Source organism: Geotrypetes seraphini, chromosome 2 (assembly GCF_902459505.1).
Source record: "Geotrypetes seraphini chromosome 2, aGeoSer1.1, whole genome shotgun sequence".
Taxonomy (NCBI): Eukaryota; Metazoa; Chordata; class Amphibia; order Gymnophiona; family Dermophiidae; genus Geotrypetes; species Geotrypetes seraphini.
In genome coordinates this window covers 371,834,980-371,857,793 of record NC_047085.1, presented here as the reverse complement: position 1 = coordinate 371,857,793, position 22,814 = coordinate 371,834,980, and the positions used below count along the sequence as shown (strand labels likewise).

The window sequence follows — 22,814 nt, the reverse complement described above, 5'->3', positions numbered from 1 at the left end:
TAGAATTTATCTTATTTCAAAATAAAATAAACAAACAAACAAAAACATTAAAAAGGGAGACTCAAATGGGAGTTAAAGAGAATTCTGTTCTACAAGTGAAGGGAGTAGCCAGGGGAGATGAGGGAGAAGCCTGTTTGGAGAGATTGGTGACTTATTTGTGAATAAAGCTCAGCCTTTTAGCCCATTTCAGTTAGAAATGGAGAGGAACAACTTTCTCCGGAGGGATCCAAGATGGCTGCACGCTAGGTCTGGCGTCTCTTACCTCTCCCGAGGGGCCGGTTAACTCCTTGATATTCTTCATATATTTGAATCCTCTACGGAGCTTTTTGCGTCCTGATGCCGCACACCAAAAAGAAGGGGGTTCTGAGAACGGCTTCCTCCCAGCTCAGAACCTCTAAGCCGGTACAGCAACAAACCCTGGAGAGGTTTCTGAGCCAGCTTACAACCTCGGAACCGAGAGAAGAGGGCCCTGCTGCAAGTCTGGACAATGGAGCGTCCAGCTTCCTAGGGCATGAAATTTCAATGTCCCCTCCGGTATCCAGCGTACCGCCGTGTCCAACGTCAACGCGGGTTGCCCCGACAGAGAGTCCAGGGGCGGAAGTCATGGATCTGGACTTGAGTTTGGAGGAAGGAGCGCCCGTGGGAAGGACAGCTGAGCAACTGACTTTGGGAGCCCCAGTGAGTTCATTGCTGCTTCAGACTCCCCCGGTGGTAACTCTAGAGACCATTTGGCAGGCCTTGCAGAGCCTCGACAGCAAGCTTACAGGATCAACATTAGAGGTACTTAATCTCTCAGAGAAAGTGGATAATTTATCTAAAATAATTCAACAAACTAAACATGACTCTGCTGAACAAATAACCTGTGTTAAATCTGAAGTTAAAGACTTAAAGGCAATAACATCAACGTTGGTTAAAGATAAGACATATGTGCATACTAAATTGGAACAATTTGAGAATTTTAATAGGAGACTAAATTTACGAATACTAAATTTTCCAAAATCACCGACATTAAATCCTCTTGACTATTTTAAAAAATATCTAATCAAAATTCTTAAACTTCCTCAACAATCTATTCCTCCTATAAATAAAATTTATTATATTCCTACTGCTATGACTAAGGCTGATGAAGGAGGAAATTTGGTGGTGGAAAAAAATTTGACTGCAATGTTAGAGGAATCCCTTTCTGATGTTAAGGAAAGGGGAACGCTCTTAGTCTCCTTGGTGTTTGAAAAAGACCTAAACCTTATAATGAAACTTTACTTTCGGAATTTAAATCAAGAATTTTCAGGACAAAGAATTTGGATTTATCCTGATGTATCTAAGATAACACAGGACCGCAGAAAAGAATTCCTTTCTATGCGTGATGAGACTAAAAGTTTGGGGGCTTCCTTTCTTTTGGCATACCCTTGTAAATGTTTGATTCGATATTTGGGGATTAAGTACACTTTCTTTTTACCATCACAATTGAGAGACTTTCTAGACCTTAAAAAGATCTCTAAAGATAAGTAATGTATATGATCTGTTGGATTTATGATAAGTGGGGTTGTTTAACGTAGTCAGCTTTCTGATAAAAGTTTTTTGATTTTATTTCTCTCCATGGAATGTATTGGATCCCTCTTCCCTTTTTTCTTGATTTTGAGGTCTAAGAAGGATGATAATTCAAATGCCGCATTTATAATTTTGTTCATTATGTTGTTATTTCCTATCTGTATTTCTTTAACAAGTGTATTACTTGTGATAATTTTCAAATTAATAAAAAATTAAAAAAAAGCTCAGCCTTTTATATCAACCCAACACAAATTCACTATGTAAAAAATGAGCAGGAGTGATGGTCCTGTGAGATGGAGAGGATCATTCCAGAACTGGAAATTGTAGATAGTGGATTAGTACTCTATCGGCTCGATAAGTATTTGAGCTGGATGATGTTAGAAATTTTTTTTTATGAGTGGGTAGGGAAGATGGACTGGTTTCAAGGTTTTATTAAAATTTGATTTAATCGCTTATCTAATTTCTAAGCGAGCTTACAATATATTTAAAAAAAGAGCATGAACATAATAAAAATGCCATTAATAATAATTAAAAAAAATTACAAAGAAACATCAACTAATAATTGGCATATTAAAAAGGGATAAATGAGACAGAAAGATGGGAGACAAAAGGAAATAGGGTTAGAAATACAATTTGGATAGGAACGAAAGACAAATAAGGAAAAAAACAAAAGGAAAGGGCTCGTTGCAATTAAGACCTGCTCTTCCATCTTTACAGTAAAAAGGTGTGGACACCTACCCTCTATAACAGAGGGGCAGTGGCACCATTTAATGCATCTGGTTTTGAACAAATATAAACAGATATTTTTTCTGTAACCATTTGTTACAACTTCAAAATAAAACAAAGCTCTGCATGGATAGAATACTTTAACACAGTAAGAAACATACTACCAGATTCTATATACAGTATGATACCGAAATTCATTTTATTTATTTACTTAAAATAATTATATCCCATATATCAAAACAATCTATGCAGGTTACAATATACACACAAATAAATTAATAGACAAACAACCAAAAACATAACATCATACAATACAAAATTAACATAACATCATAACAATACAAAATTAAAACTAACACAGTTACAATCTGCTTTTCAAGGCTTAGAACAAAATATAATACACAGCCTGCCAGCCATCAATTCTCAAACATTACTAAAAGCTTCTCGAAAAAAAAGTAAGCCTTCAAAGACTTACAAAAAGTAAAATACACTGGAATCCGACAATAGCGTCAGGTAGGGCATTCCACATTTGTGGGCCCAATATACTAAAAACCCTAGAATGAATGATTTAGCAATAGACCACAAAGAGGGCACTTCCAACAAATGTCGTGATTCTGACCGTAACATACGAGTAGGATCATACGGTGTAATTAAATTATTACCTTTGGCAATGCATGCTGAATAGACTTAAACATCAACACTCTTTCATTAGACTTAAGAATGGACATTTGAACAAAATACCCAAAGAAAGCAAATGCTACCCATATATTATGCTTGCACTGAACTCTTCTCTAGTTCAAATAAAGAAAAACAGACTTACCGATGCATGCATGGACTCTCACGGAGAGCTGAGTCCTCAGGACAATGCTGTTCTTCTTGCCCCTCCTGCAAGAGTAAAAGACATGAGATTTTCATACATATTCTGTCGTTCGAAAGATGGCTGTGCATGACCTCATCCCACACTGGCTCATTATTTCCATCAGCTTTCATGAAAAGAGTTTGGAAGAATGATGGAGCACTCGAGGAATAAAAAGCATTAGCCAAATACAGAATGAGTTACTGCCTCTCCTGATGTAACTATTGCATCCTTGTATACCTTCTTATATGTAAATATTTCATTCTACTTCCTTGACTACAACTTGTAAGCCCTTTAGATGAGATCACATGACTGTAAACTTAGTATACCGTGATAATTTTATATCATGCAGATTGTGTTCATATCTCATTTTGATGTCTCTTCTCAAATTTCCAAGCTTTACACTACCCTTTTATAACTTATAGGGGCTGATATTCAAAGCCATTTATGCATAGCCTGGCAGCTAGCTAATGTATAATCAGCCTATCAATGTAATTTTAACACATACAGATATTTGGCCAGATGTTATCTGAATATTTATAGGCTAGGTTACGGGATGAGAATGAACAGGCCAAAAAATTATCTATATAGTGACGATATTCATCTGCTATCCAGGTAAGTTATATGTTTAGTTTAGTCCTGGAAACTACGTGAAAAACACTTTCCATAAATTCAGTGCTGCTCCCAGTGCAGATGGTAGCACTGAATTGAAAGATGAGGTTCTTACCTGGATAATCTTGCTTCTGTTAATATACACGGAAGTCTGTACATTAGGTGATCTATCCACAAACCACTTGCAGAAGGGTGTAAATTACATCTTTCAGCTCCTTCTCCTTCACCAGTGGAGCATAGTTCCCTCTTCTGTTTGTACCAGAACAATCGAGCTCCACTGTAACAGGAGAAAAGAGAAGGAGGGCACGGGGAACTTCCCTGGAAATTACATATGTATGTTCATTTCTGTTCTGCTCTTTAACTCATAAAAATAATATTTATTAGCATGAATTTGCAACATAATTGTATCAAGGAACCAACCTGCTGTGTGCAACTAGCACTAACACATAAGGAATTCCAATGCTCAGTAACTCAGTACTTTATTAGTAAGTTAATCATACATGTTCATCCAACTGAAAGAAGAACTTCAGTTCCGGATCATAGAGTTGTCTGAGGCAGAAAGCAGGCGAATTGAAGAATGTACAGGCCAGGTTGTATGGACTCCTGTGTATATTAACAGAAACAATATTATCCAGATAAGAGCTTAATCTTTCATTCTGTTACATACTTTATACACAGGAGTCAGTATATTAAGTGATGTACCAAAGCAGTGTCAGATATCTAAAGAAGGGATAGATGATCCTTCCCACAAGACTGAGGACCCAAAAGCAATGACCTCTCCAGCTGACGCATCCACTCTGTAGAAATGTGCACAGGTACTGAGAGTGGACCAAGTAGCTGCTCTACAGATCTCTTCAGGTGGAACTACCCGGGATTCCGTCCATGAAGATTCCACACTTCTAGTCAAATGAGCTTTAACAGAAATAGGCGGCTGTTTGCCATAGCCAATGTATGCCATTGAAATTGTCATGTGAATCCATTTGGCGACAGAAGCCTTGGAAGCTGATCTGCCTTACCTGGACTGGATGGAAAGGCGGAACTCATTTGTCCTTTCCAAGTATTTGAGTAAAATTTTTCACACATCCAGCCTCTCCAATATCACATCTTGTTTGGACAAACCCATAGGATAAAAAGCAGGTAAATTAATCTGTTGACATGAAAGACAGACACATCCTTCAATAGGAAAGAAGGTACATTGCGCAGAGAAATCCCTGCTTCAGAGATCCTTAGAAAGGGCTCTCTTTAGAAAAGAGACTGCAGTTCCAAGATCCGTCTTGCAGAGACTATTGCTGCCAGGAATACCGTCTTCATGAGGTCCAGAAGAGATACCTCTTGGGAAGGCTCAAATGGAGGCTTGGACAGGTCTTTCAGAATGATTTTACGATTCCAGGATGGAAAAGGCTGGCATATAGGAGGCCACAACCTGAGCGTTCCCTTCAAGAATCAGGTCACATCAAGGTGAGATGCCAGGGATTGTTTTCCCTTTCAAGCTCGAAAGCACGAGAGGCTTATCACTGGACCTTGAGAGATGTGACTGATAGGTCCTTTTCTAATCTGGCTTGAAGGAATTCCAGGAACATAGGCATTGGTGCTGTGAGAGGCTCAACCTGATCTTTGGTACATCAGAGCTAGAAAGCCTTCCAGACCTTAGCATAGGCCACATACATTGATGGCTTCTTAGCTCAAAGCAGAGTAGCAATGATTACTTCCAAACAGTCCTTATGGGTCAAGGCCATGCACTCAATAGCCATGCTGTAGGACTAAAACGATTTGAGCTCTCCATGGGAACTGGACCCTGACTGAGATGCCCCGCATGAACCGGTAGCTTGAGGCACCTGCCTTAGAGACGCACCAGATCTGCCATCGAGGCCAGTCTGGGGCTATAAAGATCACAAATCCCAGGTGAGATGCAAGTCTGTGGATGACCAAGCTTACCATGGTCCAAGGTTGAACCAACGTGTTTAACCTTGTGCTTCCCAGTTCGTCTCTTCAGCTGTAAAAATGTTTCATCTTTGTATTCTTAGTCAGTACCATCAAGTACATCTCTGGCTTTCCCCAGTACTTCACAATGAGGCTGTACACTCTTTGGGAGAGGGACCATTCCCCTGGGTCGAGTCTGTCAGCTGAGAAAATCAGCCTGCATATTTTCTACTCCTGCTACATGGGCTGCTAAAAGTGCCTGAAGATGGGATTCTGTTTGTTGGAACAACATAGGAGCATCTAGACATAATGGAGCACTTCTGGAGCCCCCCTGTATATTCTTGTAAGCGACCATGGTGGCATTGTTGGAGAACACACTTCCTGCCTTTCCAGCTCAGATTCTATTCCAGTGCCCTCAGTGCTAGGTGAATGGCTTGGAGTTCCAGGTGATTTTGATCACTTGCTCTGTGGAAAAAAACATTAGCCCTGTACTAGATGACTGCCGCAATGAGCTCCCCAGCTGAACAAGCTGGCATTGGTGATTAGAGTGACCCATAAGGAGATTCATAGGGGACAACATAGCAAGCTGTTCCTTGCCTTCCCTGCCCAGGGAAGCTGCTGCTTTAGGGAATGTCTCTACAGGGACTACCTGGAGAGCAGAGCATCCTGGAGAGGGCACATATGTGTTCTCACCCAGAGAACTAGATCTAGGGTGGTCACCATTGAACTTAGCACCTGAAAGTAATGCCAAGATGTCAAATTTAAAATAAGTTTCCTGAGCTTCTGTTTGCATGGCTCAGGAAGAAAGACCTTTCACGAATCAAAACATACCCCCAAATACTCTAAGCATTGAGCTGGCTCTAGATTACTTTTCTTGAAGTTAACAATCCAGCCTAGATCCTGTAAGAGATAGACAACTTGTCACACTGTCTGCTTGCTCTCTGGCCTTGATGGTGCTCTGATCAGTTAATTGTCCAGGTATTTCCATCTTGTGCAGGTGAGCTGCAACCACCACCATCACTTTAGTGAAGGTGCAAGGGGCCATTGCCATACCAAAAGGCTGCAAACTGAAAATGCTGTTGAAGGGACATGAAATCTCAAGTATTTCCTGTGGTCTGAGAAAATGGTAATATGAAAGTATGCCTCCGTCAGAGCTACGGAGGCTAGGAATTTCCCCGGAGCCACCGCTACAATGATAGACCAAACCATCTCTATGTAGAAGTATGGTAGTCTCAGGCTGAATTTACAGACTTAAGTCCAGGATTGGTCTCCAGTCTTCGGTGCCTTTCTTGGGCATTTGAAGTATATGTAGTATCTGCCAGAGCCCATGTCTTCTTCGGGAACAGGTTCTATAACTTGAATGCCCAATAGCCTTTGCACCATCACTCATACCCTGGCCCCTTTTCCTGGATGTCCGGCTGGAGTGTCGAGGAGGGCAGTAGAACTCTATCTTGTGACCCTTTTGAATAAGATCTAGAACCCTAGTGGTCTAAGGAAATATGCTTCCACCTCCTCCAGAATTCTGACAGTCTTCCATCTATGTGCAGGAGCGTGGCAGCCAACCTAGTGTCATTGTGATTTCTTGGTGATTGTGCTGACATGAGACCCTGAGGGCTGCTGGCATCTAGAATTGGCAAAATGCTATTTGGACCCCTGATAAGATCTCTGAGCAGAAGAACCTGCATAAAATTAGACAGAACATAACAGTGGATGAATATTGCCTCTGCCTCCCCCAGCGGGTCGGCGAGGTCTGCTGTTGGCCACAGATATGGGGTGGCGATCTGCCACGCTAGCCATAAGATCATTGAGGCCCTTACCAAATAGCATCTGCCCTTTGAAAGGCAGGCTGTTAAAGTTGGCTTTGGGAGCTGAATCACCCACCCATTGTCTGATCCAGAGCATGTGGTGGGCAGCAACAGCATATGCCAACACCTTGCTCATGACTCTAATGATGTCATATAGAATGTCTGTCTTATAATCCACCCTCTCCAGCACCAGCTGGGAGCAGACATCCTCCTCCACGAACGGACTTCCCGTAACCTGGTGAGGCAAGAACGTGCCACAAATGAGGCTACTGCTGTAGCTTTGATCTCCCAAAGCTAATGCTTCAAATTGCCTCTTAAGAACCATGTCCACCTTGTGATCTTGTGCATCCCTTAACATCTTTTCTTCCTCACTAGGGAGGAAGGTATGCATAGTTACTTGAGCTACAGTGGAATCCACTTTCAGCTGACTAAACAGCTGCTGAAATTCCAGAGCCATAGGGTAAAATTTGGTCATAATTTTTGCCACCTTCAGGGAACCTTCTGGAGTATCCCTTTGCTCCGTGACCACCAAAGTGATGTCCAGATATGAAGGCAAAAAGGTGGTCTGAACAGTTATGCTGCTCATGACCATGCACTGTGAGATGAAAGGCTGCTGAAGCTCTATAATGACATGTGGGCAGTACCTGACTTGAATAGTCACCACATGACAGATCATCTCCCTGGTCAAGTGTAGCGATCACCTTTTAACCTCTGGACCCTGACAGGGAAGTGGAATCCTCTGGAAAAGAAGCTGAGTCCTGGGTCAATAAAGGCTTGGAGTCAGATCTCCAATCCTCTCAGTCTTACTCTGCTTGGTCACATAGGCTGGGAGCCGGCTTCCTCTGTGGCAGAAAGACTTCCCGAGGAGGCATCTCTCCCCAGTCTGATACCCCGATGCCCTCAGGCAGCGCAGTGTGTCCTGGGCCCCTCAAATAAACTTTCCACAGAAGATTCATAAATTCTGTAGGTAATCCTTGAACAGGAGGCCTCAAGGCCCCCTGCAGAACCTCAGATTGGCATCTCTTGGGCTCTGTAGTGTTTGCGCATTTGCATTTTGCATCTTCACTGTTTGAAGATTCTGGAAGAGATTTTCTCTCTACCACACAGCTTCCCCCCTGTAGTTCCCTGGCCCTAGAGGACTCAAAGAAGGCTAAGCCCAAGGCTCCCTTACCTTCCTCGTATGTGCTGCTGCATGCAGTACACCGACATTCCTCAGCTGACCATCCAGCACAAAACGGGCATGGTATGGGAGAGAACAGCCTGAGGAGTCCATCCCAGTCAGCTCGATTTGAGCCAAATCAAGGGGTTTTGAGGCAGATGGAGGCTTTAGAAAACAAGATTGTTTAAAATCCAAGATGGCCACCGCCAGAAAAAATCACACCAAAAATGGCCTGGGGGGAGGGCTCCCCTGAAAGTTAAAAAAGAAAGGGGCTTTGGAGGTGGAGGACCCTGTCTATGGCCCCAGAAACCCTTAAATTCAGCTTTTTCAGAACCCCCCTCCCCCTCTGATTTTCACCACAGGGAATAATGGGCAGTACTCATAGTGCCTGCCTGTGTCAGATTTCCTTCAGCCTGACTGAAGTTGAGAGTTCTTTCTGCCTCAAATTATTGTGGAACAGTCCAGACTTGGAAATCTTCAAGTTGATAGTCAGACCAGAACCAACTGAAAGATCAATCCTCACAAATCCTCGCGGTGTGATGGGGAGAGAATAAAATGCAGTCTGTTCCCGGAAACTCAAAGGGATTCACACAGGGCCCCACAGCCTGCATTCAAGCCACTAATAAATCAGAAGGTGAGCAGGCTCCCATGGGAATGGACCCCAAGCCTCGAAGTAACACAAAGCAGGATGGCTTATCAGGTACACCTAGGGGTTGTCCTGTGAGCCGCAGTCCACCCTCATCGAGTCTGCGTTCTTTCCCAGGCAGAGTAGCCCCAATTATGGTGTCTTCTGGCACCAAAGCCTCCTGAAAACGGAGTAAAAAGACCCAAAAATAATAAAAACCAAACAGAGCAGATCAAAACACCTCTTCTTGGTTCGTCTGCAAAAGGAAAAACTGAAGAGGGAGCTATACTCCACTGGCGAAGGAGAAAGGAGGTGAAAGATGTGATTGACACCCTTCTGCAAGTGGTTCACGACCATGGATTGATCTCCTAATGTACGGACTCCTGTGAATATGTAACAGAAATTCAGATTACGTTAAATGCTAACATTGATATTTATTTATTTACAGGTATTCCATATGCGTACATCACAGTTTCTACAAAAAAGGTACCGTTATAGCAATTTACCATACAAAATGTTAATATTCAAATTTTTATGTAAACAGATAGAACGATAGACACAGAAAGACAAAAACTAGCCACAAAAGAGGTAACATAACATAGTAGATGATGGCAGATAAAGACCTGTACGATCCATTCAGTCTTCCTAACAAGATAAAGTCATAGCATAAGGTATGATGCAATGCTACATGTACATACTTGAACTAGGGGGGTGGGTACCTTGCTTGTTCACCATCCCCGACAATAAAGTCTGGCTCCTACACTTCCTGAATGATTCCCACCTAAACCTACCTGGCCCTCAACAAGCACAACTGGAGTGCCCACATCACTGAGCTTTTTATTTTACCAGACCATCTGCCTGGAATACACCCCTCACTATCTGCAACATTCTCTCTCTCAAGGAATTTAAAGTTGCTCTCACGACAAGGCTATTCACTCAAGCCTTCTCACCCATGTAACATAGGTATATGGACACTCTCCTAACATAGAAATTCAGATTACCACTGCTGCCTGAGAGACAGGGAGAGATAGATGAGTGATAAAAGGTTAACAAAGCAGTATAATTTTATGGTTTATCATGTGATAGAAAACCCACATCTCTGTTAATTCCTGTCTGGTGGGCAAATAGGGCATTAATTCCAAACCTTAACAAAGAACTGTAACTACAATACAAAAAGAAAGGAAGACACAAAACCATGTCAGGTCAAACAAGGGTATTCTGAAACAACCAGGCTCGAACACCTGCTTTGAATTTATGAAATGAACGTTCTGAAATCCAGAGAAAGGAAATTCAGCAAAGAAGGCGCGAGAAGTCTAAAGGTTGCTTTACATGAGGCCTCAAGCATAATTTTCGATAGGGGGGGAAATGATCAGGAGATTCTCTTGGGAAGATTTTAGTTTGTATTGGGGCAGTAGGGGACAACAGAGAGTTCAAATTCAATCAAACCTCAGAATAAAATCATGATGAGCTAAGATCAATATGTTGTATTTTATTGTAAAAGAAACAGGGAACCATGTTGTTACAGGAGCAAAGGTGAGGTGATCAAGTGTTTTGCCGTATATAAAATCTATATATGGCAGTGTTCTAAAGAAGATACAAGTGCTTCTGATCACTATTCCCTCTAAGCCAAATGGGAACCCTCCAATTGTATTGCTGCCAGTAAGGGGGGGGGGGTGCTTCAATATTGTATTTTCAATCGCTAGGGAAAGGCTTTCCATTTCCTCATCAGGGGCCAATCCTCTTTGTAGCAGGGCTAGAATTTTAAGTGTGGCTTTGTAAAGTCTGATGAATGGAGTTTTGTCTAATGATATTATAGACGTGATATTGTGAGCCGCTTAGTTTATTAAGCAGATTATAAATACCATATTTTTCGCTCCATAAGACACACCCTAGATTTAGAGGAGGAAAACAAGAAAAAAAAATTTTAAACCAAATTCTCCCTGCCAGGCTCTGCACCCTGTCTCCCCTCTGGTGGTCTAGTGGTAGGCTGGGACAGGGTGTGCAGGGACAGGGCAAACAGGCCTAGTGGCAGGCAGGGCCCCCCACCAACAAACACACACCACTGTCATCCTCCAATTCAAGAACAATCCTACCCAAAACTAGCTCACACGTCTTCCTACTGCACAATACCTCAGACTAGACCTTCTGCACATCATAAACACCCCAGAGATCCACACTGCCTTTTTGCACCCTCAACCCCATCCCCCCAACACAGAAAATGTACCTGAAAGCCTTGTCGACTAAACAGCCCACAGAGCAGAAATACATGACAGCAAGGGAGCTGGAAAGGCCACACTGACCCTCCGGTTCAGCCCAGCAGCAGCAGCAAGAAATCCATGCCGTTCTCCCGAGCATGCTGGGCCAATGTGAACGGGCAGCACATCACCCGCCGCAAGGAGTGGGGGCGCGGAGAATCATCAAACAGCCGCCTGCAGCGGCACAGCCAACATCGGCTCTGCATCACGCCCATCCGCACAGCGCAAGTCTTCCCGCCCCGGCAGCTGCACAGCCAAGGAGGCCCTGCAGCACCATCCGGTCTCCACACTGCCCACATGCACACCCACAGTGGACCGACAGCAACCCCCACTGCTGCTCCTCACCGCCGCCTCTACTCTCCCCTGATTCAGCACACAAACACCGACGCCTACCCAACACCAACCGTGCCGCGCCCAGTACCGTTCCGCCAAACCGTTCTACTAGCGGCAGCTAGTTTGGGAGTCAGCCGGAGGGAAGGGAAGGGCAGGACCGTCAAATAAACTAAATAAGGTAACGGGTTGGGGTTGGGTATTCGCTCCATAAGACGCACCCTTATTTCTACCCCCTTTCTGGGGGTGGAAAAAGTGCGTCTTATGGAGCAAAAAATACGGGTATGTTAAAAAAAATAACATACAGGAACAGACCAATAAAATAGACCACTGGTTGCCAGTTTCTGGTTTGTGTTGCAAATTAGGGTGTCACTGGGGAAGGGGCAAGTCAGTCAACACAAGAGAAACATCAAAGCTGAAGAAAAAAATTGAAAGAACGAAATCAACTGTTTCTTTTTGCAGACTGCTAGAACTTCTGCTATCCAGAAACACCAGCTAATAGTAAATTGAGCTTGGTTTACTTCCAGACGTTCTTAACTACCTTTGGAGAAATCACAACAAAGTTGTGTGATATACAACACTATTGTTCACATGCAACATTTGCTAATATTTTTAACCTTATAATAAATCAGTCTACAAAAGAACTGTTACACGTAGAACCCACAGCCTATGGGGCATTCTATTCTGAGAGAAACGTACCATAAAACATATTTAAAAAATTAAACCACAAAGGAGATCTAGCAAGGTGACTAGTCATATATGATAGATGATCGTCAGATTGGCCAATCCCACAATGATTCCACTGTTCCTATGTGAGAGATGTTTCCAGACCTAGATGCTCCCCTTCTTCTAATATTTAATTAATCCTCATTCCCTCATATTTGTAAACCATGCAGTTTATTAAAACAAGCTTATTGCCAAAAACTGATGTTCACAGAACGAAGAGTTTCTCTCTTCACATGTCAAAGAAACATCAGTCAACCAGGTGCAGAAAGCTTTTTAATTCTACCTCAAGAAGGTATGAATCACACTCTTTGTGGCAACAGCCAAAATATTTAAAGGAAAGAAAAATAAAGATTTTATTTAATTGCTCTATTTAGTAAATTTAGTACCAGCTAATCCTATGTACTTTCTCGTAATGAGTTACAAGTACTTTAAAATATACATCAGCACAAACTACTGGATGAAAGTATTTGACACTGACATGGATGACATACAGCTGAAAACAAAAAACATCAGAGGGGTATCAAATTGAGTTTTCCAACTCCTTCAAGCACTTTGAATCCTGAGTTATAGAAAAGAATGTGGACATGAAACTGAACCAGGCTTTCAAAAGCCTCTATAGAGATTAGGGCTTTGACCTTTTTCCGAAAATGTAATCAGATTTGGAACTGCTCTCTGGAGGGAGGGCATTTCTTAAAGTAGGGTCTATGACTGAGAAGGTTTTGTTGCAGATCTCCATCAGAGGCCTTCACTTGAAGGAAAAAAAACAGTTGAGTTGTCCCAGGTGACCTCAGTGAACTAACAGGCTCCTACTTAAGTGAGCCTTTAGATGAGAATCTGAGGGGTTTATGTGCTAATCTGGGTTAAAATGTAAATACTCTGATTTCTAATGCGTGTGTTCACCCCTTATTAACGTTCTGCCAACATAGATAGTGATATGCAGAATGGCGCCATCTTAAGAAGACCATGCTAAAGAGCCAGATCAAAGGGCATTTAGAATCTTTGTGAATTATGGTATAACAAACATTCTTCTCAAATGGCCCCATTCTGTTCTAACCTCCCCCCCCCCTGCTCCCTAGGGCCTAGTAAAACGTACACTGAACTGGTCCCCCACCTACAACATCACTCAGAAACATACTCAGCCCCTGATACTATCTGTTTCCCTTCTCTAGCAGGCCAAGTGCAGGCACAAGTTTAAAAGCAAAGAATACAGAGAGAGTTAAAGCACATTAAATGAAGACCAAACAAAAAAGTACCAAGAGCCTCAAGGAAAGAGAATAGTCTTTATTGACCCGACCTGAACGGTGCTTCAGTGCACAGCGCCTTGCATCAAGGATCATCACGTCTGATGAAAACCATGTAAAGGCCAACTGAAAAATATATATCTCAATGGTGAACTAATGCCTATGAAATCTGTATTGTGCAACCAGGAGTATAGCCTTATTCTATAATATATGGCACCTAAAAAATTGGTGCTGAAAAGGATGGCGCTTAGCACAATTCCATAAAATGCCTCTGAAATTAGGTGTGGTTTATAGAATCACACTTAGTGCTCGTAAGTGTGTCTAACATTTAAGCGCACTCATTTAGGCCAATGAAAAGCAAGCCTAAATACCAGTACACAGATTGAGCATATTCTATAACAGTGGCCTAACTTTTGGGAATACTCATGACCCACCCATGCGCCTTCCCTGGCCACACCCCTTTTGAGATCTGCGCACTACAATTTGCACACACCACTTTATAGAATATGCTTAGAATGTTGTGCGTGTAACTTCTAATTAGTGCCAATTATTACTTGTCAATTGCTAATTATCGGCACTGATTGGCTTGCTAATTAATTACATGCATTAGCAATTACGATTACATGCAAATCGACAAACACACAGATTTGCGCATACAGCTTAGGTCAAACTGTACATAATCAGGCCCTTACGGCAATTGACATGATTTTTAGCCCATTTCAGTACTTTTTCATTTATTTATTGATAAACCAATGCACAAAGCGGTGTACAAAATCATAATAAACATATCAAAAATACAACGGACCAACTAATCAAGACAAAACCAATATTCAAGAGCTCATCAACTAATCAAGTTTCAAGTTTTATTAAAGTTTTGATTTGAATGCTATATCAAATTATTCAATGCGTTTAACAATAGTAATTTTGGGGGGACAAATAACGACCATTTAAACAATAAAAACATACAATCTTATCTATAGTTATTAGAAGATACATAAGGACTACAAGGATAAATTACATTTGTTTAAAATAAAATAACCAAAAGAAAAAACATTTAGGGAAGAACAACAGTTCACCTAACAAGCTGATTTACTCCACACTGCATACACCTTACGAATCAGGGTTCATGAGGGACAAGACCTGGGTATTTCTTGGACAACTATATAAATGGCCTTAAGAAGTCTGTTACAGTTTATTTCAGGCTATCTACAAGTAGGCATGTCAATACATCTTCCTGAATATGAATCTGCATTCACACACTCCCAGAATGCAGGGAAGTCTCATCCATCCCCCCCAACTGTGACATATTCTGGGGGGACCTTACTGAAGAACAATAACATAAAGCTCAATTCTGCACAGTACATTTAGGTAGAAAAAGAAAAGTCCAGTCAGGATGTGCAGAATTAGCAAGATAAAAATTGTTCCTCTAATTCTATAAACTTGGGTGCACAATTTTGTGATTAGTGTGCAAAATTGTGCATGTAACTTTCAGAATAGTGCCTAATGTACTTGCTTAAGTGGACACTAAGGCTCAGATTCTACAAAAGATGCCTAAGTTAGGCACCTAAATCGGCACATCTAGATGCCTAACTTACTCCTCCTTTTACAAAATCGTAGTGCGATTTTTAGCGCCAGCCATGACGGTAACAGCTCAATGCTCATAGGAATTCTATGAGTGTCAGAGCTGCTACCTCTGTGGGTGGCACTAAAACCTGTGCCTTGGTTTTGTAAAAGGGGGATTAATTATTTTAAAAAGCTTAATCGGCAGTGATAACAAGCTCAATTAGTTTAAATTAAAAATAATTGCTAGTTAGGCACCGAGCCCGAGCGCCAACCAGAAAGTGGTTGAGGTTAAGGGCAGATCATGGGTGGATTTGGAGCATGTTTTACATGTAGGCATCTAAACTGAACTTAGGCACCAGTAGGCACCTAACTTAGGAGCCAGTATTTAGGCCAAGAAAACCCTGGCATAAATTGGAGTCAAGAATTTCATGCTGGTGCCAAGGTCCAATTTAGGCGCAGCTAGGTGTGAGTCTAAAAATGGTGCCTGACTAAAGATTGATAGCTGAATGTGCCACATTCCTCGGTGCCTATTTTTAGACACCATTTATACAATCAGGGTTTAATTGGCTTTAACTCCTAATAATGACACTTAAGTGGTGTTAATTGACACCAATTTGCAGTTAACATATCTACACTTAGGGGCTGAGTCCGCTAACACACATACGGTTGTGTGTGATATTCAGCACTTACTATGTATGGGTTACTGCGCAAAGATAAGACAGATTTTTATGTGGTTCTATTTTATGCAGTAAACCTGGCCAGTTAGGTGCTGAATATCAGCAGCTAACTGGCCCCAGATCACCCTCCCCCCCCAAAAAAAAAAAAAAAAAGCCAGTTCTCGGTTTGGCAGTAATCGATTATTTTCAGTGACAGTAAGGGGTTAAACCTACCCGGTTAAAATACATTGAATATCAATTCAGTAGTGCCTAAATTCTACAGGGCATAAGTGCAAAAGAGGCATTCACACGGGAGGTACATGGCGACTCAGGGGGGTGTCAGGTACTGCACTTATATGCATTGTTGATAAAATATTGTTCGTTATATGTGCAGGGCAGGATTAATTCGTCGAGGGCCCCTAGGCACATAAGTACACTAGGCCTCCTGCCCCACCCCACCCCACCATGCACCCAGGCGGAAACAGGAAGCTGCGTCAGAGGGAAGCTTTGGGTAAGCAGCACCGCTTGCAAAATTACAGTTCCCGCTGCTTTTCTTATCCGCGTTGCTTGCTTGTCTTACTTTCCATCGATGGGGGGGGGGGGGGGAGCCACGTTGCTGATCGGGGGGCCCACGTTGCCAATCAGGGGGGGTCCGCGTTGCCGATCGATGCTGTAGAGGCCCATCACCATTTGGAAAAACCAATGTTGATGCCCTCCTTCATTGGGCTCCCCTTCATTTCGGGCCCTAGGCACGTGCCTACTGGGCCTATTGATTAATCCTGCCCTGTATATGTGCAACTGTCAATATTTAAGGGGATGGGACTTGATTTACTACTTTTTCTGTGTGGTTTACACAATCAAAGTAGTTTACATGGGGCAATGAAGTGTTAAGTGACTTGCCTAGAGTCACAAGGAGCTGCAGTGGGAATTGAACTCACAACCTCAGGGTGCTGAGGCAGCTGCTCTAACCACTAGGCCATTTACACCATCCTTTGACATGGTGTAAATGCTTGTACCTAAAGTTTGGCCCTCAAACACCAACATACTCTAGTATTCCATAACGGTTTCAGTGTCCAACTTTGCCGTTATAGAGTACTTGCATAGCACTCAATTTGCCACCCTAAAGTTTGCAACCGTTTTTTGAATCTATGTATGAGGTTGCTCTTAAATGTTAAATACTAAATAATTAAACAATGGCGAGCCTTTGGTAAAATACCTATAAGGCTGTGGGAAAGATAAATATTTGGCAAGCAGCTATTTTACAAAGAAAAACAGTCAAAAAATAGCCGCATGGTTCAGGGCCTCGAGGGCCAGATTCTGTAAATAGAGCCTAAATCGGCGGCATCTACACAAATGGCCGTGTGTCAATCATACTTAGGTGCCTACACTGCAGGCTTCTAAGTTCTTTAGTAACGCGTGCCTAACGGCGCCTAAGTCCTGCTCCACCCCCTAACCACGCCCACTTAGGAATAAGGCGCAGTTAGGCATCCTGCTGTACATACATAAACGACGCCTACTTTTTTTAAAACAAGTTTTTAATTGGTTTTAAATAACGCAGTCAATTACCGTGCTGATTAAAGCCAATAAAACCAATTAAGTTAGGCAGCAGTAGGGCGCCTAAAATACGGCGCCGTTTACAAAATATGGCCCTGAATGCGTAAGTGGTGTATTTGTAACCTATGTGTAAGCTATTTAGGTGCTTAAGTACAAGTTTTTACAAAGCTGAATGTCCAAAGGGGTCACAGTTAAGGAGCCAAGCGCCAATGCAAATTTTAGAAACTTTTAAGGTAGTTTATATTGCCAGAGAGGTTAGAAAACTTGTCCCCATGAAAGATAGATGAGGAAAGACTGGACTATTAAATAAGGGTGAAATACCCAGAGGATTTGTGAATGAAGAATCAGTAAACTGGTTGTGATTACACTGGAAAAAAAGAGGAAGATTATGGTAGATTAAATTGGGTAGCAATTACTAATGTCTTGTGAGATTGATGCATTTGGAGGGCAAACAGGGAAGCAAATGTGCAAAATGTAGCTTTTCTCACCCTCAGTTATACAAACTATTTAAATCAAACTATGTTGGTTCAGGAAGAAAATCTAAAGGTCTCCCTCTATATCCGTGGGCTCAGCACCCGCGACTTTGGTCATTGGCGCCGGAGTGCTGTAGCACGTGCTCCTCCTCTCTCTCCCCTCCATATCTCTCCCGGGCTGGGGCTCATGCTACTAGGGGCAGGGTGGCAACGACGGTAGCGCTCTGAGTGTGTAAAGATTCTTTGCGCATATGCACCTATGCAGAACTGTCCAAGGCTGCCTTCCGATGAAGGTGAGCTATACCATATGTACTGCTTCCAGCTTCACAGCTACCGTCAGTGTTCAGGCTCCTAGTGAATAGCCTTGAGGAAGCGTTTTGTTAGAAGGAGTTTTGGGAGAGAGGCGCAACTGAGTTATTCACGGATTTACAGTATTTGTGAAGGGGCCACACCAATATAGAGGGATGTGTGTAATTCTAAACGAAAGGCCATTTTTTGCCAATGTAATTTCAAAATTCTTCAGGCCAGATCAAAACTGTTCTGCTACCATCCTATTTGGTATGTTAATGAGGGCTAAAAGCCAAATATCTGCTCAGAATAACAAACTTCTCTTTATAATGACAGGGGTTGCCATACAACTTATTTTGAGGAACTGGAAGAACTGGGATCGGTTAAATTATACATTTTGGTAGGAATCTCTGTGTTACACTTTTAAAATGGAACATATGATGGCCATACAACAGGGACATTATAGGAAGTTTATGGATATTTGGGAGCCATTGACAAAATTCTGTAAGGAGTGATTGTTGATTTTCCCCTTTGATAATACACATCTAGGGTGGGTGGGTGGAAAGATATCTTTTAAATTTAGAGTGCAATTTTTGGATATGTAGACGGGGGGAGGGGGGTGATATATGTATTTATCATAGAATACAATTTTGACTGATTTTAAGTGCTGTTAAAGTGTAAAATGTCTGTAAAATATGTTGGCACAATAAAACAATCACATCTCTAATAGAAATTATCAATTATTATAAATGTGACTGTAAAGTGCTCAGACCATATAACCATTAATTTGCTGCTCGTGTTTCCTAGCCTGCCGGGTATAGGTTGCCGACATATGCGTCCCCTCCTGATGAAGAGCCGAAACTCGAGTCGGGGGTCATGGATTCCGATACGGCAGTTTACTTTATGTTTTTATAGCACTATTCGGCACTTTCAAGCACCAGTCACTTTATCACAGCTGCGATAGAAGAAGTACCCAACCTTCCAGTGAATCTAGATAAGGGGATATCTTTTACTTAGTGTATGTTTATTGGTTGGGTCAGGGATTGTAAAGATGCAATGATGGTCCCTATCTAAACCGCAGTTTGGTGTCATCACTAAATTAATGGTTATATGGTCTGAGCACTTTACATTCACATTTATAATAATTGATAATTTCTGTTAGAGCTGTGATTGTTTTATTGTGCCTTGTGATTTTTCATCACAGATTCAAACTAGTTATCTCCCTATTTTGTTGTTGTAAAATATGTTGGACTTATTTTTGGCTTTAAAATGGCACCATCCGCTCCGACCCCTCCATGGCAAGGACATCTACCCCTATTCAGCGTACAGTACCATAGCAGGAAGCATTTCAATCCCCTGAAGTAACACGCTCTACTCTGTAACACTCCGGGAAATGTCCAGATAACCTCTTACGTAATTCGCCTTGAACCGCAAGGTAATGGCAGAATAAAAATCACTAATGTAATGTAAAGATATTAAAAAAAAAAAAAAACCCTCTTCTGCTAACATCATTATAAGCAAATGTGATGCCCATAAGTCACTGCTATGGGATTAACCATGTTCATGCAGTCTGGGAAGTATCTATCAGCTCTGCTTTAGATTCTGGTTTCGCTAAAAGACAAACATACACTCACATGCGGACACACTGCAAATCTGCCAAAACTCTAGCAGCATTAGGTAAAATCTACTTGTCTTTCAAGCTTATAGTATATGATAAACCAAGAAAGCTAATGCTCTTCATATGGATGTAGAAAAAGTAACATATGCAGCTGCAGATTACAAGAAAATGGGCCTCTTGTTCAATTATTAACAAGCACATTGATACCACTTCAGATCATACAATCTATAAACATATATAAACAGTACCATATTTTTTTAAGAACAACTATCAAAGCAGAATAACGACAAGATTTACTGCCTATTGAGGTAGGAATGCTTTTTTGGCTGGGTTGTTGGTTCTAGACCCAAATGGTTCAGTTAGTCAAAAGATTCACATGGACATGAGGCCCCTTGTACTACTGGCAGCAGTTTGCTGCTAGCAGCAGGGGCTCGAGTGATATCTGAATCAGATTCCTGGTGGGAAAGTGAGAATGAACTGAGATTTATGAATGGCTGACCTATTCCTTGCAGCTGTGGAGTCCTGCACGTTTCAAAACTGCTGAACGAAATGGTGTGGTGGCCTTGTCGGTCCATTCTTCAAGGTAATATGTAGAAATAAAACAAAAACATAAAAAGAAAATAAAAAAAACAATACCTTTTTTATTGGACTAACTTAATGTAGTTTATGATTAGCTTTCGAAGGTAACCCCTTCTTCCTCAGAGCAGAAAAAAAAAATAATTTTTTTTCCCCAATATTTTCAAAACTGCTGAATAATTGCTCAGGTTTGAAATTTACTATCTACATGGGTAGACTCTTTTATATGTTGAAGAACAACATTTTTGTTTTGCTTATTTGTTTCTTTTTTTAGTTTTGATAAGATATTTGCCCTTAGGGGACATGGGCTCTCAGATTGTTGTCTGGCTGTATGCTAGAAGAGTACTGCTGAATGTACCTTATTTCACAGTACACTTACTTATAGGTTTGTTTTTCTGTTGTTCTCCATAAGATCAGAGCTACAAACTCATACATCCATTGTGTACAGCCAGGACTAGATTAACTTGCTCCTGATAACAGGGAACCAGTTGTCTAACCCAGCAGAGATATCCCCTTCCCTGACTTTGGTCAGAGGTGAGATATACAAAGGTTTTATCTGACAGAAAATGGTTGATGATTCTTGCTGATCCTATCTAAATTATGGGGGTGTCTACATTAAAATCCTTTGTGCCACCAATATAATAACCTCCGCCTTCTTATTTGACTCACTAAAAGTCAAAACGTCTCGCATTAAATTCAGACAGTTAGGGAAACTATTGCTTAGGGAGGAAGTTATGAAGATGCAATGAAATGCAAACTTTTACTGCATCTTGATTTACTATAGGAGTCAGCAATCACTAACCTGCAATATCTCTGCTGTAGGTTACTGATTCCCATGATAAAGGAACAACACTGTTTGAAAGACACTTTGCACACAGCATTAGTCCACTGACCCATGAGCACTGGACTACCAAGCCAAGGACTGATGCTCCTGGGCTGCAGTGCAGAGGATCCTAGCACAGACTTAAAAACATTTGACGATAGAGCCCTCTCCCAAGCAGAATGCCCCTCTAGTGCACCCCCTTCTCAACAAGCCCCCACCAATCCCCACCATTCCCTTCAATCTGACTAGCCCCTGCAGTGACAGTCCTGACCATGAACTATCCCCTAAGGCTTTAAATCCCCCTAACCCCTCTCCTCACCTTCCTGAAGGCTCCCTTCCCCAGGCCTACCATACCTGAAGTATTGCTGGGTATTGGTCTGGAGTGATGCCCAATTGTTCCTGCCCTCACTGGTGTCAATCCAAAATGGTGCTGGTGACCCCTAATAATAGTTTCACCCTACTACCACTAGGGGTCATCGTTTTGTATAAGGGCACATCAACGTTTAAGTTCCTCCACATACACATGTATGTTGGTCATTCAGAACACACACACTTATGTTCCAGCTCATAAATGTTTATGTTGCCATCTTGGCTCCATTGATATTTTAGATGATTATTATCATAAAATGTGTTTTTCTGCCATATTTAACCAGCTTGTACGTAAATATCCTTTTTTTAAAAACAAACAAACAAAAAAAACCAGGTTCTGCATTGCCAGATCCTGTTCCAAAATGCCAGTGTAAAATGACACATCCCATCCTGGAGAATATACAACCTTATTTACAGCAAGTGCACTGGCTCCCAATAGAAGAGGGCTGACAATTAAAAAAAATATATTGCTAATTATGTTTAAGCTGATCAATAATTCTACATTTAAAGGACCTTTTGACTCTATGAGACCGATATTCAGTGCTATTTAGCTGTCTGGGAACGGCTCCTGGCAGGCTAAATAACACATAGACAGCTATCCTGCAAAATTCAGTGGGAGATAGTGATTGAATATCTGGCTTAGCGGATTGGCCCATGACCAGCTATGTCACATGACATAGCCAGTCACCACCAATATTCAGCAGTTCAACAACATCCTTTTAGGTGGTTCTATCTTGGCTGTTGATTTGCCGGCAAGTCACTAAATATTGCCCTAGCCAGCTATTTCTCAGCCAGCCAAAAATAGACCAGAAATTCAATACCGTCACCAGATACCAGTGTGGAATTGAATTTCTGGGTTTGCTGCACAGTGGTGTACCAAGAGGGAGGCGGGGGGAAGGGGAGGGCGGTCCGCCCCGGGTGCCAGCCATGAGGGGAGTGTTCCTGGCCTGGGAGTCATGGTCCGGGAACTACCCTTCTCACGGCCCGGTGCCAAGGCTCTGGATAGTCCCCATGGCCCAGCATTTTCCCAGCCTTCTCTCCCTTTACCTTCCATGAAGCTGAAAAAACTGCCGGCCTTGGCAGTGATTCAG

General features: G+C 42.0%; 1 protein-coding gene across 5 annotated transcripts in view; it reads right to left on the bottom strand.

The window, feature by feature from the left end:
- The window catches only part of FHOD3 (formin homology 2 domain containing 3), a 967,501-nt gene that overhangs the window by 782,896 nt on the left and 161,791 nt on the right, over nt 1-22,814 (bottom strand). For all 5 annotated transcript variants that reach the window (XM_033930608.1, XM_033930609.1, XM_033930610.1 and 2 more), the window contains exon 3: nt 3,095-3,159. In XM_033930608.1, the coding sequence (XP_033786499.1) occupies nt 3,095-3,159 (65 nt within the window). The remainder of the gene's footprint in view (nt 1-3,094; nt 3,160-22,814) is intronic.